Source organism: Ichthyophthirius multifiliis (assembly GCF_000220395.1).
Source record: "Ichthyophthirius multifiliis unplaced genomic scaffold scaff_1120509251432, whole genome shotgun sequence".
Taxonomy (NCBI): Eukaryota; Ciliophora; class Oligohymenophorea; order Hymenostomatida; genus Ichthyophthirius; species Ichthyophthirius multifiliis.
Genome location: NW_004085879.1, coordinates 12,427 through 31,092, shown reverse-complemented (window position 1 = coordinate 31,092; position 18,666 = coordinate 12,427). Strand labels below are relative to the sequence as shown.

Here is an 18,666-nt window from a genome sequence, read left to right as displayed (position 1 = left end):
TATAACTAATTATGACGGCATATTATAAAATTTATAGTTATTAGAATATTTTTAAGATAATAAAATAATTTATTAAATCATTTTAATAAAAATTAAAATGTTTTCTATATTTTTTTTCAAAATAATTTATTTATATAATAATATATTTATAAAGGCATTTTTATTAAGAAATTTTATTTTTCCCTAAATTTTTATATAATATTATAAGAATCATTTTTTAAAATATTTAATTTTAAGATATTAAATATAAATTCTTATATTTTTAAATTAAATATTAAATATAAAAAGAAAATTATAAAAAATGATATTGTTAAAATATATAATAATTTAATTAATATCTATACAAAGTTTTTAACATTAAATATAAGATTAAAAAGAATTAAACGAAAAAAATAAACTATAAATAAGTACTGAAAAAAAAGATAATGAACAAAAGGTTGATATATTACTTATGGAATTATAAGAATTAGAAAATTTAATAGATTTAAATTAAACAAAATTGCATTTACTTTAAAATTTAAGGCAAAGCATGGTAAATAATAATGTGACATTTTAAGATTTTAACATAACTGAATTTTAATAAAACACAAAAAGCTCTCAATAAGTAGATTAAGATGATATTTTTTAATAATAATAAATAAGCAATTAAAATCAAATAAATAATTATTATAATATATAAACAAATATTTAATAAAAATAGTCAACGAAATAATAGCAAAAATAATTAATGAATCATTCTATAAAAAAATTTTCGATTATAGATAATATATAAACTGAGGAAACATAATTCATTAATACCTTTCAATATACTACATATAAATAAATAGTCGCTAATCATATGATTGTTAGTTCTACGAAAGATTTTAATATAATAGTTCATGATTTAAGTGGAGTAAAAATTACTGATGTATATACTCCCGGACATTAAATTGTCAAATTTACTGTATCGTAAAACTAGGATGATGTTTTTGTAGCCACTGTTGGTGATGATTATAAAATTAGAATTGCTAAACTAGAAAATACTAAAGTTAAATAATCAACTTAGGAAAGCTTTAACTAATTCAAATATAAATTAAAACCAGAAAGTATTATTGGTTTATAATCTTTTAATTAAGATATTCCTTTGAATGTATTAATTTTTTTATCTGTTTTAATAGTTTTTTTAATTTTTTTAAAAAAATAATAGGAACAAGTTATATCTTTTATTTTTATTAATTTCAAAGGATAATTTAAGTATTTTTTAGTTGGGGATAATTACGGATTTATTCAGTATTTTTATTAATAAAATTAATTTATTTTATATCAATAAAAAAATAAAATAGTACATATAATAAAAATGGTACATATGTAAATAAACAATAAATGAGTAAAAAAGGACATCCTATAAAGTTTTTATTTAAATCTTTTCCTAATTTGATTTATGCGAGTAAATATTTAAAAAATAATTTTATTTATTTTAAAAAATTAAAATAAAGCTAAAGAAGAAATTGGATTTTTTAATTTAAATACTTTTAAAAAAACTAATTATGAATGCGATATAGTATTAACAAAATATTTTTTTTATTTTAAATAAATAATAAAGTAAAATAATGTTTTTTTAGATGTAAAGATTGATTAAAACTAAAATGGACTTATTTATGCTTTAAATGATAAATAAGAAATTATTTTATTTGAATATAAAAATACGGATGAATATTGTAATATAAAAGAGAAAATTTAGATTGTCTAAGATATAGATGACTTCGAAATTAATATTCAAAAATTAGAATATGATGGCTTTATTGTTATAAAAAAATATATTTTACTTTACAATGAAATTCAAAATAAAGTTCGGATTTTAAATACAACTGATTTATATAAAGGGAATGAATAAAAAGGATTTTAAATATAATTATTCGAAGATAATAATTTCTTAAATTATAAAAGGCATATAATTTCATAAAAATATCAATAAATGAATTTTATTCTTTTTACAGAGACATCTAAAGATTAAAGTTTAACTTCTTACCAATTGTTTGAAATTGTTTTTCCAGTTATAAAAGATAATGATTTTTTTTCATAAATTAGAGTCCCTATGTATTAAAATATATATTTAAGTTTAGTTTTTTAAAAAATGTTTATAAAATAAATAGGATATTAAGTTTTATAGCTCTCGTAGTTGGTTATTAAATATGGAAAAATCTTAAGCAAAAAAGAAAATATAAATAAAATAATTAAATTTAAGAAAAAGATATAAATTAAAATGATAGTTATAATAATAAATTAAGTTAAATTGAAAAAAACACAAGAGCTTTAAATAAAACTATGGATAGTTTAATTACTAAAACTAAAGGATAAAAAAAAGAAATTTAAAAGAATTATTCAGATGATGAATATGATGATGATAATTTAGTCAATAGAAGAAACATTGATAAAGAAATTAGTTTTAATGATTGATTAAGATAAATAAAAAAATTGATATATATGTTAAAATTAAAAAATATTTAAAATTTATTAGACTATAATTTTAAAGAATATAAAAAATAAATATTAAATGCATGAAAACTAATTATTTATATTTAAATATTGAAATAAAAAACTAATTAAATAAGTTCTATAATAATTATTATTATTTTATGATTTACATCATTTTATTACAATCAATTTTTTAAATACTATGCTTTAAATATCTTTATTTATCTTATAATTAAAATATAATTAAAATATAAAAAATCATTTACAAAATATGAATAAAAAACATGTATTTAAATTTATAAATGAATTCATTATTTGAATTATGCTTTTTTAAAAAATAAAAATAAAAAAAGACATTAGGTGAAGATTTTGCATAGGAGAAATATTTTAATTAAGATGATGATGAAGATGATAATTAAATTTAAAACAAATAAAACAATGATAATGAAGATGAAGATGATGAATTAGACGCATTTATGAAAGAAATAGACGAATAAGCAGGAAAAGATAAATAAGTTATAAATTCAAAAGATAAAAATATAAATTCAAAGAGAGTAAATAAAAGAAATTATTGACAAATTTTATTTTTTTTTAATTTTTTTTATTTTTATTTTTTTAATTTTTTAGAAAATAGGAGAAAGATTAGATGAAGACAATGATCCGTTAGATTTATATATGGATAGCTTAAAGAAAAAATTGATTAATTAAGCAAATAGTGAATATATATATAATATTTTTTTTATTTAAAATAAATATATATATTAGAAAATAATAATGTAAAGACTAAAAAGAAAAAAAATAATAATGAAGAAAGCGATTCTGAAAACGAAGAAGATGATGAAAATGTTGAAAATAATTAATATGAATTTTTAGATAGCGATGGGTTTACTTTTATATAAAAGAATTATAAATTTATTTATATTTATTTTTAAAATTTAAAGTGAAATTGATTTCGCAAAATTAAAAGAAAATAAAAAAAAGAATTTTAAATTATTAGATAAATTTGATCATTCGAAAGTAAAATATCAATAATTTACTAAAAATTTTTACATTGAGCATCCTGATATTTAAAGTTTATAATAAACTTAAATTGAAAAAATAAAGTATTTTAAATAAAATAAATATTTTTTTATTTATATACATATATTATTTTTTCAGAAAAGATTTTGAAATAAAAGTTAAAGGATATTGTATACCTGCTCCTTTAGTAAGTTTTGGATATTTAGGATTTGATGAATAATTAATTAATTAAATTTCAAAATAAGGTTTTTAAAAACCTACACCAATTTAATCTTAAGTATAAATAAAATATATTTTAAAATAAGCTTTTAATATTTATAGGCCTTACCATGTGCTTTAAGTGGTAGAGATGTTGTAGGAGTTGCTAAAACAGGATCAGGAAAAACAGTTTCTTATGTTTGGCCTTTATTAATTCATATTCTTGATTAGGTAATTTTTTTTTTTTTTAAGTAATACTATTTTTATTTTTTAATTATTATCTATAGTAAGAATTAGAAAAAAACTAAGGACCAATAGGATTAATATTAGCACCAACAAGAGAGCTATGTTAATAAATTTACCTTGAATGCAAAAAATATGCTAAAATATATAATATATCGTAACAAAAAAAATATTTTATATAACATTAATATATTTAAAAGTGTCGGAGCATTGTTAGGAGGTGAAAATAAACATGAATAATGGCGAATGCTTAAAACAGGAGTCGAAATATTAGTAGCAACTCCTGGAAGACTCATAGAAATGATTTAAAAGAAAGCGACAAACATGATAAGATGTACATATTTAGTAATTGATGAAGCTGATAAAATGTTTAGTATGGGTTTTGAGAAATAAATAAGATCTATAGTATAATAAATAAGACCAGATAGATAGACATTACTATTTACGGCAACTTTAAAGAAAAACATATTAAATTTGGTTATGGACATATTAGATAATCCAATTACTATAAATGTTGGAAACGATAATTAGGCCAATGAAGATATTAGGTAAGAGCCTGTAATTTTTAAAGAAGCTTTTTAAAAAGATAATTGGTTAGTTATAAATTTACCTCTGTTTTTATAAAAAGGAAAAGTCCTAATTTTTGTTAATCATATTGCTAATTGTAGCAAATTATAAGATCTTTTGTTATTAAAGCTAAATATATAAGCTTTGAGTTTACATGGTGATAAATCACAAAACGATAGAACTTAGATTATTACTTTATATAAAGCTTAATACCCTTTATTAATTGCTACAGATGTTGCTTCTAGAGGGCTAAATATTCCGGAAATTAAAACTGTTATTAATTATGATTTTCCTTAAGATACTGATACTTATATACATAGAATTGGACGTACAGGAAGAGCAGGAGCTACGTAAAAAAAAAATTCTTTTAAAAAATTAAAAAAAAATTATAAAAAGTGATGGCATTGCTTATAGCTTACTTCTATATGATGAATCTAAATATGCTGTTAATATGGTAAAAGCTATGGAATTAAGCGGATAGCCTGTAAATTAAAGCTTAGAATAAATTGCAATGAATGATGATAAGTTTAAATCTTAAAGATTAGCTAATAAATTAGGTGTGAGCTTTGCAAAAGGAAAAGACGCAAGCAAACTATTAAAATAGGCTTTAAGTAAATAAAGAAATGCTGGATAAAAACATGGTTTAGGATATTAAGAAGAAAAAGAAACATCTTTAAAGGATTAAATTAAATAAGATGTAGAAAAATAAATGTAAAAATAAACTTAATAAACATAAGAAAAAATTTTAACGAATGAGTAATAAAGGATTTAATAATAGATAATCCTTGAAGAAAAAAACAAATAAGAAGAAGAAAGGTAAAAGCTGGTCAAACAATAACAATTAATTAAAGAATACTAAGAATAATTACTTAAATCATAAAAAATTTCAGAAGAATAATATTTATAGTAATAAAATTACTAATAATAACAATTAAATCAATAAATGATATATTAACAATAGTAATTATAATAATAGTAATATTATTTGTAATAATTTAATGCACATTAATAATAGTTTTAATAAGTATAATAAAAACCTGAAATTAATTAATAATAGGTAGAAAAATAAAATACTTAATAGCCTTAAGCTAGAGAATCAATAATGGATACATATAAAGTATAAATGAAAAAAGAAATGTAATAATAATTTAGAAGTGGATTTGTATCAGGAGGAACTTTGTAAAAAGGAAATAAATGTATTTAAAATATATATAAAATTATTTTTTAATTTTAAATTTTAATATAGAATGAATATTTTAGAAAGGTATAAAATTATATATATTTATTAATTATTTATTTATAAAATTCGTATTTATTTATATGAATAAAATTAAATGTATTAATTAATTATTAATAAAATATTTTTTATATTTATATAAAAATTGAATTATTTATTACTTATTTATTTAAAATGCAAAAATAAAAATATATATTTTATGATCAAAAGTTGACTTTTTTAATAAAAATATTTTATTTAATATTTTGTGAAAAAATATGTTAGTATAATTTATATTATAATTTTATTTTTCTTTGTTATATAAACTAAAAAAATATGAATCAGTTATGTTAAAATATAGTAAATATGTTTGATGATTGTTGTGTTAATTATTGTGGGTGTACTTATCATAGATAATTTGAAAATATATAGTTAAAAAATATAAATAATTAAATAAATATTTTAAGAATCGAAGATAGTAAAAAAGAATTAAAATTGTTTAATGAAAATTATGATAATATTTATAAAAATAATTAAAAATAAATTTAGTTATGCTAAAAAATCATAAGTACATAAGAAAATCTTTAAAGATAAAATATTTTAAAATTGTTTAAGTAAATTAAATCGCATAGCTTAGGGGATGAACTTGAAAATTAATCCTTATTAACATATAATTATTATTAGTAATTTAGAATTTTTAGGAAATATACAAAGCTAAATAAATAAAATATATTAGTAACAATTTCAATTATTTATAAATATTATGATGATTATGAATATAATGAATGTGTAATTATTAATTTTATATTATTTATGATATTTTTTTTTTTAAAGAAATTAATCTTATAAGATTTATTAAATATATGTGCAAATTATATTCATACACCAACTAATAAAATAATTAATTATTGTTTGTCTTAAATATCGGAAGGTATAAATTTTTGTTTTATAATTTCTAAATTTAAAATTTATAGATTTAAATTAAATTGAATAGTAAATATATTATTAATATGTAAGTTAGTATGAAGATTTTGATATTTTATAATTAATAAAGAATACAAAGAATCATAAATAATTGAAGTAATTAGTTTTTTAATTATTTATTTAATATATTTTTAAAATATTAAAGATGCTTGATTTTTGTTATGAACACTATAAGATATTCATTTAACTAATTACAAAGCTTTTATAATTAGCAAAACATTGTTATATAAAGTAATTTTTATTATTAAAATCTTAAAAATTAATTTAACTTTTTTTAAAAAATGCAAATAAATAAAAAGATAGAAAAGACTTAAATTTAAATAAACTTATAAATCAAGATAAGAAAAAAAATGAAATTGAATAATAAAAATTCAATTAAATGGTAAAGTTAAGAAATAAATTAAAATAACATCAAGAATACAATTTCTTTTTATTTAAATTTGATTGTCTATTGTTTTAAAGTTATATCGATTCAGATATTTTAAATATGGAATAAAAAAATATAAAAAAGCATTAAAAAAAGTTATTAATTTAATGGATTTAGGATTATACTAACAAAAAATTATAACAAATAAACTAAGAAAGTTAATAATAAATGACATGCAGAATATGTGATTAAAAGTTCAATATTAAGCATATGACATAACATACAGAAAATTGCGAAAAAATGGCATAGTTTAGAAAATAACTAATAGAATTAGATATTAAATTAAAAGAAATAAGTGAGTTTGCATATAAAGAATAATAAAAACTTTAAACATAAATTAATTTATAAAGGTTAATAATTTTATTAAATAAAAAAAAAATATTTAATTTTTATTTTTATTAAAGATTTTCAAGAAAAAATTCAAATATTTCGAAATTAAGAAGATAATAATCTAATTTTAATATAGAAACTAATGAATATATTAGTTCAATGGACTCTTTTTCTTCATAAACAGAACCTTTTAAAAAGTGTCACAAATTATGTTCTTTGGGTAGTTTGCTCAATTTTAATTTTGTCTCTAAGTATTCATAAGAGTATTTTTCAAATGCAACTATTGATTCTAAAATAAACACGATATCAGAAATAGGAAAAAATTATACTAATTGTTTTAAATAAGATTCATTGTAAGATTTACAATCATATAAAGATGGATTAGAAAACAAAACAAAAAATTAATAAATACAATAAGAATAAAATTTATATCATTTAAATTTAGATGTTTCAGGGAAATAATCGAATTAAATAACTTAAATTAATTTATCTTTATAAAAAGTAACTGAAGAATCATCACCAAATCCATAAAATATACAATAGCTTTCTAATATTAATATAGAAAGTAATGATTTTTATAAAACACCTACCCATAGTTAAGATGAAAAAAGTGAATAAAGAGTTAGTCTACATGTCATAGATGAATGTTTGGAAAAAGATTCGAATAATAATAATACTCTTACTAATTTTGAATTTAATACAAGTACTAATATTTAAAATTAATAAATATAAAGTTAAATTTAATATGTTTAAGATAATTATTCTGATGAAAAAAAGTAATTTTAACAGTCAAATTTAAATGATAAATATTAGTTCATTTATAATAAATTTCTTAGTTAAAATAATTCTCCTTTAAAACAATAAAATAGTTTTTTTATCCTTTTAAAAACAGCAATAATACATCTTAAGATACAGATTATAATATAAAATACTCATGCTCTTATTTATCTTAGAAATAAGCTGAAAATAATGGATAATAATAAGAAACTTTAATAAATTTGAGTGAAGATGATAATCTTAGTGTTTAAAGTAGAGATACAAATGATATTATTGAAAAAACAGAATTTTATGAAAAATAAATTTTAGAAGATTTTAAAATTATTGAAAGCTTATATTAAGTTGCTTAGGAATTAGAATAAAATTTTCTAAATGATAGAAATTAAAATATATATAGTCAATAGAGTAAAAATTTTAATTAAATTAAATAAAATAAGATTGATTTTCAAAACAAAAATCATTTATAACAAAAATTTGTTATTAAAAGATCCTAAACAGTCAAATTAGTACAAGATTTATAGTCTTAAACTTACCTAAAAAATTAAAATGATAATTAGAATAAACGCTAAAATAATAATAATAATAATGGGCAAACTAAACTTATAAAAGCTGTTATTCAAATTTACGCTTATATTATTTAATATGGAGAAAAAATTACAAAAAGAATTGATTTAGTAGATTTAAATAGTTAATAATTATTTAATTCTATAAATATATTTTTTTTATTAATTTATATTAATATAAAGATGACATTAAAACATAAACTAATTTAAAATTTGGTTTACCTGATATTATTTAAGAACCTATTGCATTTCAAAAAATTAAATAGTCAATAGAATTCTTAAATGTAAAGCATTTTTATATAATTAATAAATAAATAAATTTAGGAAAGAATTTAAATTTAGAGAAAAATAAATAAATTAAAATAATAAGAAACAAAATTAATTTAATAAGACAAATAAGAAAATGAAAAGGATAATAAAGATTTTATGAAAAACATAAACAACATTTTTTAATAAAATCTAGATTAAAATTAAAGCTAATCTAATTAATAAATTTAAATTGAATAAGATTAATATTAATATGATAGAAAAAAAAAAATTAATAAAAAAAGAAGAAAATTCCAACAAGAGAAAGTTTTCATTTTAACTCTTTAGATAGAAATACAATAAATTAATACCATTAAAAGTATATGAACAGTATATAAATATGTAAATTGGATGATTATACTATTTAATATTCTCCAGAAAGTAATAAAGGAAATTAAAATAAATAAAGTAATTTTTATAAAAGATAATTTTAGAAAAATGAAAATGAATAAAAATAAAATAAAAAATAATAATATGAGGATAATCATACATTCAGTAGTTTTTGTGCCTTGTCTGATATCGATAATTCTTTTTAATCAATTTAATAAAATTAATAAATATAAAATCCAAGCATATTTTTATAATCTTTAAATAGAAATAATAAAAGAGTAAACGAATTATAATATATGAAATAAAAAAACTCTGTTTATTTAAATCTAATAAATGAATTTGCTTATTAAATTTAATTATAATTAAATTATAATTCTAAAAGTAAAGATGATTCTTAAAATTTAAAAATATAATAAAAACATAAAGGTAATTTTTTTTCTTACTTAAACTAATTTATATGATTATTTTTTTTAAGGTAAAAAATAAAAAGTAATATTGTATTTTAATATAATTATATTTAAATGGAGAACAAACATTTCATCGAAGGCAAATTTTAAAAAAAGGAGAAAATTCTTCAAAAAATCAAAATAAAAATTACAACATAATGCAAGAAACATAAGGAATAGATTAATATGATATATTAGATAAAAAAATTAGAGAACATTATTTAAAATTAAAAATAAAAAAAAAAGAATAATAAAGAAATAGTAATGAAAAGTATTTCTTTGTTGATGAAGAAGATGATTTGGATATAAATAAAGGTTATTATTCTGATTCTGATATGAAGAAATTTTTCGAAGATGATATTAATTTTTAATAATCTATAATGAATTTAGGTTTATAAGATTTTGAATTTAAAAGAGTTTTAGGTGTAGGAGCATTTGGTGCAGTTTGGCTTGTAAATAAAAAAAGTACAAATGATGAATATGCATTAAAAATAATAGATTGCTCATAATAGGTATTAAAAAATAATATATATATTATTTTAAGAATAGCTTTATTAACTTTTTCTAATATATTTTATTAAAAACTCATTCAAAAATAAAAATAGAAATAAATTTATTTCTATTCCATTATTTATAAATTGTTTATAAACATAAACAAAAAATAAATTTTAAAAAAGAATAAATTTTGATAAAAATTATAAATTATAATATTTATATTTTATTTAAAAGTTAATCAAATAAAATAAAAAATATTAAATAAACTTAAAATATTTTGTCAAAAGTTATTTCAATAAAATGTTAAAGAAAAATAAAAAAATAAATATTAAAATATTTATAAATTTATATATATATATATTTATTTATTTTTAATTATATATTTATTTTTTATATGAACAAAATTAACAATATATATTTATTTATATATATATATTAATTTTATCAATAAAATAATATTTAATTTTTAGATGGATAGGAATTAAAAAGAGAATTTAAAAGCTGAAAGTAATGTTTTCGAAATTTTAACAGGTGATTATGTTGTCAAAGCTTTATATTCATTTTAATTTGATAACCATTTATTTTTTGTTTTAGATTATATAAATGGAGGTGATTTTAGGTAATTATTAAATCGAGAATGTAGATTAGACGAAAAAACAAGTTAATTTTATATTGCAGAAATTATTTTGGCAATCGAATATTTACATTCATAAAATATTATTCACAGAGATTTAAAGCCTGAAAATGTACTTTTGGATAAAAATAGGCACATCAAATTAGCAGATTTTGGTTTATCTGAAGTTGGACTAACTAATAAATTATGTTTAAACAGTAATGATAATTAAGAATAAAATAGTTATATACCAAATTAAGAAAATTCTAAGAAAAAATATAGAGTTATAGGAACTCCAGATTATATTCCTCCTGAAGTTATAAATGGATTATCAACCAATAACTCTTCTATTGATTGGTGGAGTTTAGGCGTTATGTTATATGAATTTGTTATTGGGTGTAGGTACTAATTTTTTGTTTCGTTATTTTTAATGACTTTTTTGTTAAAAACATAATTAGACCATTTAGCGGACTTAGTGTAGAAGAATTATTTTAAAATATTAAAAAAGGTAAAATCGAATGGCCTTAAGTAGGTAATATTATTATTATATATGAATGATATTAAAAAAAATTATTATTATTTTGAATGAAAATAGGATATTCAGATGATGATATATCTCCAGAAGTTCAAGATCTAATAATTTAATTATTAAATCCTAATTATAAAAAAAGATTAGGAGCTAAAAATGTTAATGATATTAAAAATCATAAATTTTTTAAAGGTATAAATTAATGAATATATAAAATAATAATAAAGGAAAAAAAATAGGAATTGATTGGAAAAATATATTTAATCAAAAAGCTCCTTTAGAGAATTACGATTAAAATGAAAATTAAGAAGAATATATAAATGAATAATAAATTGTAAAAATATAAAAAGAAAAAGACAAACTGGAAAAGTTACTTAAAAGATATAGTAAAGATAAAAGAAAAAGAACAGTAAAAATAGATGGAATTAAAAATTTATGGCGAGTAGATTTATTAGCAAGTATAAATAAACAATAAGCTGAGGCAATAAAAAAATAAAAATAATAGTAAGATAAAAAAAATTAAGAAAAAATGAATAAATTATTACACGCAGCAATGATATTAGAAGAAAGCTAAACAACTTGAAAAAAAATAAAAAATAATAATAATAATAATAAATAATATAATAATAATAATAATAAATATGTTAATAGATATTAACTTTAATAATATTTTTTCATAATCATATATAAATTACAATTTTTTTTTTATTTAATTAATTATTATTTATTTACTTAAATTCTTTTTTCATATTAGATTTAATCATATTTTTTAAATATTAATATATATTTAATATTTTTTTTAAATATTTTTAATAAATAATCTATATAATGATTGATATTTAATATATTTTATATAAAATTTATTTTTAAAAATGTTTATAAAAATTTTTATTATTATATTTTTTTATTAAATTACTTATTAATAATGACAATAAATCTTGTATTTTTTATTTATTATTATTTAAAATATTTTTATTTTGCTTCATTTTTAATAATTTCTTTTTTATGTCTTTACATTAAAAAAATATTTTTTACTTTTATTTGTCTATTTATTTATATTTACTTATTAATCATATTATTATAAATAGTTTTTACTTTATTAAATTTTATAATATATTATATGCAATTAACATTCTTATTTTTGAATCATTAAAATTTTTTGCTTAAAATTCCCCTTTTTCTAAATTTTAAGATTTTATTAGTTAAGTCATTAATTTTATTATTTTAAATTATTCATGCCTAAATATTAATATTTTTAAAAAAATTAATAAGCTTTATTAAAATAAATTTTAGTTTTTATTATAAACATATTTTAAAATATTTATATTATATATTACTAGCGCTTATTTACTCGTTTCTTCTATTTTTTTTATACTTTTGATTTTTTAGTAAAGATATTCTATTTTCAAGAAATTAAATATAGAATTCTATTTTTTTCCTTTCTCTTTTAATATAATAATATTTAATAATGTTGTAATTCTAGTTTAATTTTAATGTTAATACACAATATTTCATATTTAAATTAATTAATTTTTTCTCATAATTTGTATAATTTTAAATATTAAGTTTATTTTATGAAATGTCTTTATTAAATTTTACTATTATCTATATTTTACTTTGATCTTAAATTAATCTATATTCTAATTTAAATACGATAAATATTGATATTTTTAATTTATAATTGTATTTATTTAGTCTTCTTAAGTGTATTATTATATTTGATTTATTTAAGATAGTTATAAAACTTAAACTTAAACTTGATTTTATATTTAAGTTTACGTAATTATTTTTTTATTTCAAAAAATATAGTATAAAAATTATACAATAAAATTAAATTTTATATTATATTATTGAATTTTTATTTAATTAAATATACAATTAAATTGTTTTTATAAAAGTTTATTAAAAATATAATAGTTTTAAGAAATAAAAAATTTAAGTCAAAATTCTTATAAATTATTTTTAAATAATACATAATTTATTTATGATTTTTTTTTTTATAAATAATAAATATATAACAGTGTTAAAATATAAAATACAGATAAATTTAAAAAATTATATTTTAATATTTAATAAAAATTACTATATTTTTACATAAAATAAAAGTTATTAGAATAAAAATATTAATATATTTTAAAAAATTAAGTATATATTATTAGGCGTTCACTAAACATTTGATTTTTTAAAAAAATATATATTTAATGTCTTATGATATTTACGATTACGAAAATGAAGAAGTGTATTTAATTAATAAAATTAAAATAAAAATATTAATTAATTAAATTTAAAATTAAAGTGGTACATGTATGATGATAATGTATGATTTTGAGCCAAGAATTTTAACAACATAAAAAGCAGAAAATAAGCAATAAAGTATATTAAAATAAGAAAATGAATTATCTTTTAAATCAAAGAATAATGAAGTTAAAATAAATTTCAAGAAACAATTTTTTTAATATTTATTTTTTTAAAAAATATAGGATTTGCTAATAAATAAAAATAATTTTTTTTCATACTAATCTGATTGTAAAAAATTTAATGATAACATAAGAAAAAGTGATTAATATTTTCGAATTTAATATCCTAAGGGAAGTGAAAGTGCCAAAGTATTGACAAAAGATTAATATTTTTCGAGCAATGGGAATAGTTTTAAAATTTAATAAAATAATTTTATTAAAACTGGATAAGCAAATTAATAATAATAGAATGATATTTTTTCAAATTTAAATATTTAATATTAATAGTTGTAAAGTTAAAAAATATAATAATCTGAATAAGAAAATTATTAATATTAAAATTTTGTTAAGATGATGAAAAGTATTGATTCAGAATAATAAAGAGCATACTTTAATTAATACTAAAGAGACTAATAATAATAATAAAATAAATATGATAACTGAAGCAAAATGAAAAAGAAAAAAATTATATAAAAGAAATGTTATATATTTATTTTTTTATTATTTTTATAATTAAAAAAAAAGATAAATAATAAAAACTTATTAATAAATTAAATAAAAAATTATTATTTAATTTATAAAAAAATACTTAATAATAAATATATATTTATTATTAAAAAAAATTCTCAAACAAATTTATTTATTCACTCTTGTTCTTCAGCTACTAATTTAGCTTATTTAGATTATCTTAAATTTAAACAATTTTTACATTTTCTTTTACCAGTAGTGGTTTCTTTTTAGATTAAAGCAATAGATTGTTTTTCAACAATAATACTTTTATTAAAAGAAACAGAATCAGCACTCAATCCTTATTCACGATAACATCCAGTACCTCCACACAAAGATAAATTGCTAATTCTACCCGGGAAGTTTTTATAACCGAAACTTTATCCAACCCATAAGTGATAAACTTTAGATGTTTAATGTCTGACATTTTTATAATGTAAAGTTTAAGCATTTTTTCCTTAGAATTAGGTGAAAGCATAAGATTTTTGTAAGGTGTCAGAATAAGCAGAATATACTAAAGCCCATACTCCTTCAGCATCTAAATTAACGTTTTAATAATAGTTGATATTGTTAGAATTTAAGTCATAAGTAGAATAATGCAATGTATTGTTAATTACAAAAAGAGTAAGAGTCCTATCACCATGTTTAGAACAATCTGTAGGAGAAGCATTTGAGTTAAAGTGATAACCAGTTGACCAAGTTTGTCTGTTAGAACCAGCTTAAATTCTAATCCAAGCCTAGATAGAAAATTCTTAGATTCCTTCAAATTTATCTTCATATTTAACATATACTGGTGAAGCTGTACCATCTGTGCTAAATTCTTTGTCATCTAATACTTTATTGACAACTTAAGGATATGTAGGAGGTAAAGGTTTGTTATTCAATTCATTTTCAAACCTTATTCTCTATAACATCCTGAACCACCACATAATCTCAAGTTGTTAATTCTACCAGGGAAGTTTTTATAAGCAAAACTTTATCCGACCCATAAATGATATATTTTAGAAACTTAATGAACAACATTAGGGAAATTCAAAATTGAAGGTTTGCTATTATTAAATTGGTTAAAGACGAAAGCCTTATTGCCGTTATTAGTATAAGCATGATATACTAAAGCCCAAACTCCAACTTATGCATCAGTAAAGTCGATATTTTAATAGAGATTTATATTATTAGTTGCTAAGTCATAAGTAGGGAAGTGAAGCATATTATTTATGATGAAGAAAGATAATGTTCTATCTCCAAGCTTTTCCATATCAGCAGGTTATTCATTAGAGTTGAAATGATAACCTGAAGTCCATAATGTTCTAGCTACATTGGGTGCAATCTTAATCCAACATGTGATTGAGAATTCTTAAACTCCGTTAAATTTATTTTCGAATTTTTAATAAACTGGAGTAGCAGGTCCATTGAAATCAAAATCTTTATCATCTAATATTGAAAATTCTTATTTAGGAATAACTGGAGGAACAGGAGATTTAGCCCAATCACTTTCAAAACCTTACTCTCTATAACATCCAGAACCACCACATAATCTCAAGTTGTTAATTCTACCAGGGAAGTTTTTATAAGCAAAACTTTATCCGACCCATAAATGATATATTTTAGAATCTTAATGAATTACATTAGGGAAATTCAAAATAGAAGGTTTGTTATTTTAGAATTAATTATATACGAAAGCCTTATTTCCGTTATTAGTATAAGCATGATATACTAAAGCCCAAACTCCAACTTATAGATCAGTAAAGTCAATATTTTTATAAAGATTTATATTATTAGTTGCTAAATCATAAGTCGGGAAGTGAAGCATATTATTTATGATGAAGAAAGATAAAGTTCTATCTCCATGCTTTTCCACATCAGCAGGTTATTCATTAGAGTTGAAATGATAACCTGAAGTCCATACATGTTCTAGCTACATTAGGTGCAATCTTAATCCAACATGTGATTGAAAATTCTTAAACTCCGTTAAATTTATTTTCGAATTTTTAATAAACTGGAGTAGCAGGTCCATTGAAATCGAAAATTTTATCATCTAAATATTTAAATTTCTTATTTAGGTATACTGGAGGAACAGGAGATTTATCCAATCATTTTCGAACCCTAACTCTCTATAACATCCAATACCACCACATAATCTCAAGTTGTTAATTCTACCGGGGAAGTTTTTATAAGCGAAACTTTATCCAACCCATAAATGATAGATATTAGAATCTCTATGAATGACATTAGGGAAATTCAAAGTAGAAGGTTTGCTATTGTAGAATTAGTTAAAAACGAAAGCTTTATTTCCGTTATTAGTATAAGCATGATATACTAAAGCCCAAACTCCAACTTATGCATTTGTAAAGTCAATATTTTTATATAGATTAATATTATTAGTTGCTAAGTCATAAGTAGGGAAGTGAAGAGTATTATTGATGACAAAGAAAGATAAAGTTCTATCTCCATGTTTTTCCAAATCGGCAGGTTATTAATTAGAGTTGAAATGATAACCTGAAGTCCATACTGTTCTAGCTACATTAGGTGCAATCTTAATCCAACATGTGATTGAGAATTCTTAAACTCCGTTAAATTTATTTTCGAATTTTTAATAAACTGGAGTAGCAGGTCCATTGAAATCGAAATCTTTATCATCTAATATTGAAAATTCTTACTTAGGTAATAATGGAGGAACAGGTGATTTAGCCCAATCATTTTCGAAACCTTACTCTCTATAACATCCAGAACCACCACATAATCTCAAGTTGTTAATTCTACCAGGGAAGTTTTTATAAGCGAAACTTTATCCAACCCATAAATGATAAAAGAAAGCATCTTTATGATAAATATTATTAAATCTTAAAACATCAGGTTCTCTGTTTTGGAATTGAGTATAAACGAAAGCTTTGCTTCCTTTATCTGTATATCCATGATAGATTAAAGCCCATGATCCTACATTAAATTCTTAAATATTAATATTTTAGTTAACATTAGGATTATTAGTTTTGACATCATAAGTAGGGAAATGAAGTATATTATTAATAATAAAGAAAGCTAAAGTTCTATCCCCTAGTTTAGCGAAATCAGTAGGAACAACATTAGAGTTGAAATGATAACCTGTAGCCCATGTGGGTCTAGCTAGGTTAGGAGTAATTTTAATCCATGTTGTAATAGCGAATTCTTAATTTCCTGGGAACTTATTTTCGAATTTCTAATAGACGGGAGAAGCAGCACCATTATAATCGTAATCTTTTTCAGTAACAATCTATACTTCTTGTCTCTGTATAACAATATCAGCAGGAGCATTTTCCCAGGCTTTTTCTAATCCAAGTTCTCTGTAACATCCATTTCCTCCACATAAGTTCAAACCGACGATTCTTCCTGGGAAATTTCTATAATTGAAACTTTAACCAACCCATAAGTGGAAAAGAGTAGAAGTTCTATGAGTAATAGAGTCGAAATTCAAAACTTTAGGTTATTATCCAGCAAATTGTGTATGGACATAAGCTTTATAAAGCATATCACTGTAACTATGTTAAATATAAAGCCATTATCCTTCATTATCATTATTGAAATCAATATTTTTGTTAATATTGTTATTTTTAGAAGTTAAATCATAAGTACAGAAATGCAAAATATTATTAATTATGAAGAAAGCGAGAGTTCTGTCACCAGGTTAAGCAAAATCTTAAGGAGTGGTGTTATCATTGAAGTGATAACCAGTAGACCATGCAGCTCTATTGGAACCTCTATTAATTCTAAACCAACCAGAAATTGAGAATTCTTAAACTCCATTGTATTCATTTTCGAATCTTTTATAAACAGGGACTTTTTTATCATCATCAACATTGAATTCTTAACTTTCGACAACTAAAAAGTTCTTTTAGGGAATGACAATTTCTTTAGCAGGATTTAAACTTATGATTTTCTAAATTTTTTCAACATTTTCTTAATAACAGTTATTTCCACCACATAATGAAAGATTTTGTATTCTTCCTGGGAAATTCTTATAATTGAAACTTTGACCGACATACAATCTATAAATAAATGAGACTTAATGAGTTACATTTTCAATAGTAAATACCCCAGGTTTTTAATTGTTCATAAATTAGGTATATAAGTATACTTTTTGCATAGCAGGAGAATAACTATGATATACAAAACACCATTGTCCTTCATTATTAGCTGTGAATTCAATTTCTTTATATAAATTGTTATTTTTA

General features: G+C 19.1%; 4 protein-coding genes across 4 annotated transcripts, besides 12 other annotated features; 2 read left to right on the top strand and 2 right to left on the bottom strand. All coding sequences in view use genetic code 6, as the record gives it.

The window, feature by feature from the left end:
• Nucleotides 1-120: 120 nt before the first annotated feature.
• Nucleotides 121-151: a microsatellite.
• Nucleotides 152-838: 687 nt separating this feature from the next.
• Nucleotides 839-5,270, top strand: IMG5_203370 (hypothetical protein; the record flags this gene model as incomplete). Its single annotated transcript, XM_004023832.1, has 9 exons — nucleotides 839-1,129; nucleotides 2,808-3,008; nucleotides 3,082-3,169; nucleotides 3,220-3,337; nucleotides 3,396-3,557; nucleotides 3,613-3,751; nucleotides 3,796-3,903; nucleotides 3,960-4,072; nucleotides 4,116-5,270. 9 exons carry the CDS (start codon nucleotides 839-841, stop codon nucleotides 4,879-4,881), a joined length of 1,986 nt encoding a protein of 661 aa, XP_004023881.1. The 3' UTR covers nucleotides 4,882-5,270.
• Nucleotides 2,682-2,708: a microsatellite.
• Nucleotides 2,957-3,016: a microsatellite.
• Nucleotides 3,032-3,078: a microsatellite.
• Nucleotides 3,034-3,068: a microsatellite.
• A 4,971-nt stretch (nucleotides 5,271-10,241) lies between the features above and the next one.
• Nucleotides 10,242-11,890, top strand: IMG5_203360 (hypothetical protein; the record flags this gene model as incomplete). The annotated part of the gene is made up of 5 exons (XM_004023831.1): nucleotides 10,242-10,313; nucleotides 10,360-10,373; nucleotides 10,827-11,371; nucleotides 11,428-11,501; nucleotides 11,565-11,890. The coding sequence occupies 5 exons, from the start codon at nucleotides 10,242-10,244 to the stop codon at nucleotides 11,742-11,744; spliced, it is 885 nt and encodes a 294-aa protein (XP_004023880.1). The 3' UTR covers nucleotides 11,745-11,890.
• Nucleotides 10,523-10,565: a microsatellite.
• Nucleotides 11,891-12,080: 190 nt separating the features above from the next.
• Nucleotides 12,081-12,138: a microsatellite.
• Nucleotides 12,094-12,137: a microsatellite.
• Nucleotides 12,095-12,141: a microsatellite.
• Nucleotides 12,098-12,148: a microsatellite.
• Nucleotides 12,149-14,480: 2,332 nt separating this feature from the next.
• Nucleotides 14,481-14,555: a microsatellite.
• Nucleotides 14,485-14,539: a microsatellite.
• Nucleotides 14,556-14,598: 43 nt separating the features above from the next.
• On the bottom strand, nucleotides 14,599-15,131 carry IMG5_203350 (hypothetical protein; the record flags this gene model as incomplete). The annotated part of the gene is made up of 2 exons (XM_004023830.1): nucleotides 14,599-14,881; nucleotides 15,079-15,131. 2 exons carry the CDS (start codon nucleotides 15,129-15,131, stop codon nucleotides 14,599-14,601), a joined length of 336 nt encoding a protein of 111 aa, XP_004023879.1.
• A 210-nt stretch (nucleotides 15,132-15,341) lies between these two features.
• Nucleotides 15,342-18,578, bottom strand: IMG5_203340 (hypothetical protein; the record flags this gene model as incomplete). Its single annotated transcript, XM_004023829.1, has 1 exon — nucleotides 15,342-18,578. The coding sequence occupies one exon, from the start codon at nucleotides 18,576-18,578 to the stop codon at nucleotides 15,342-15,344; it is 3,237 nt and encodes a 1,078-aa protein (XP_004023878.1).
• Between the last annotated feature and the right edge of the window lie 88 nt (nucleotides 18,579-18,666).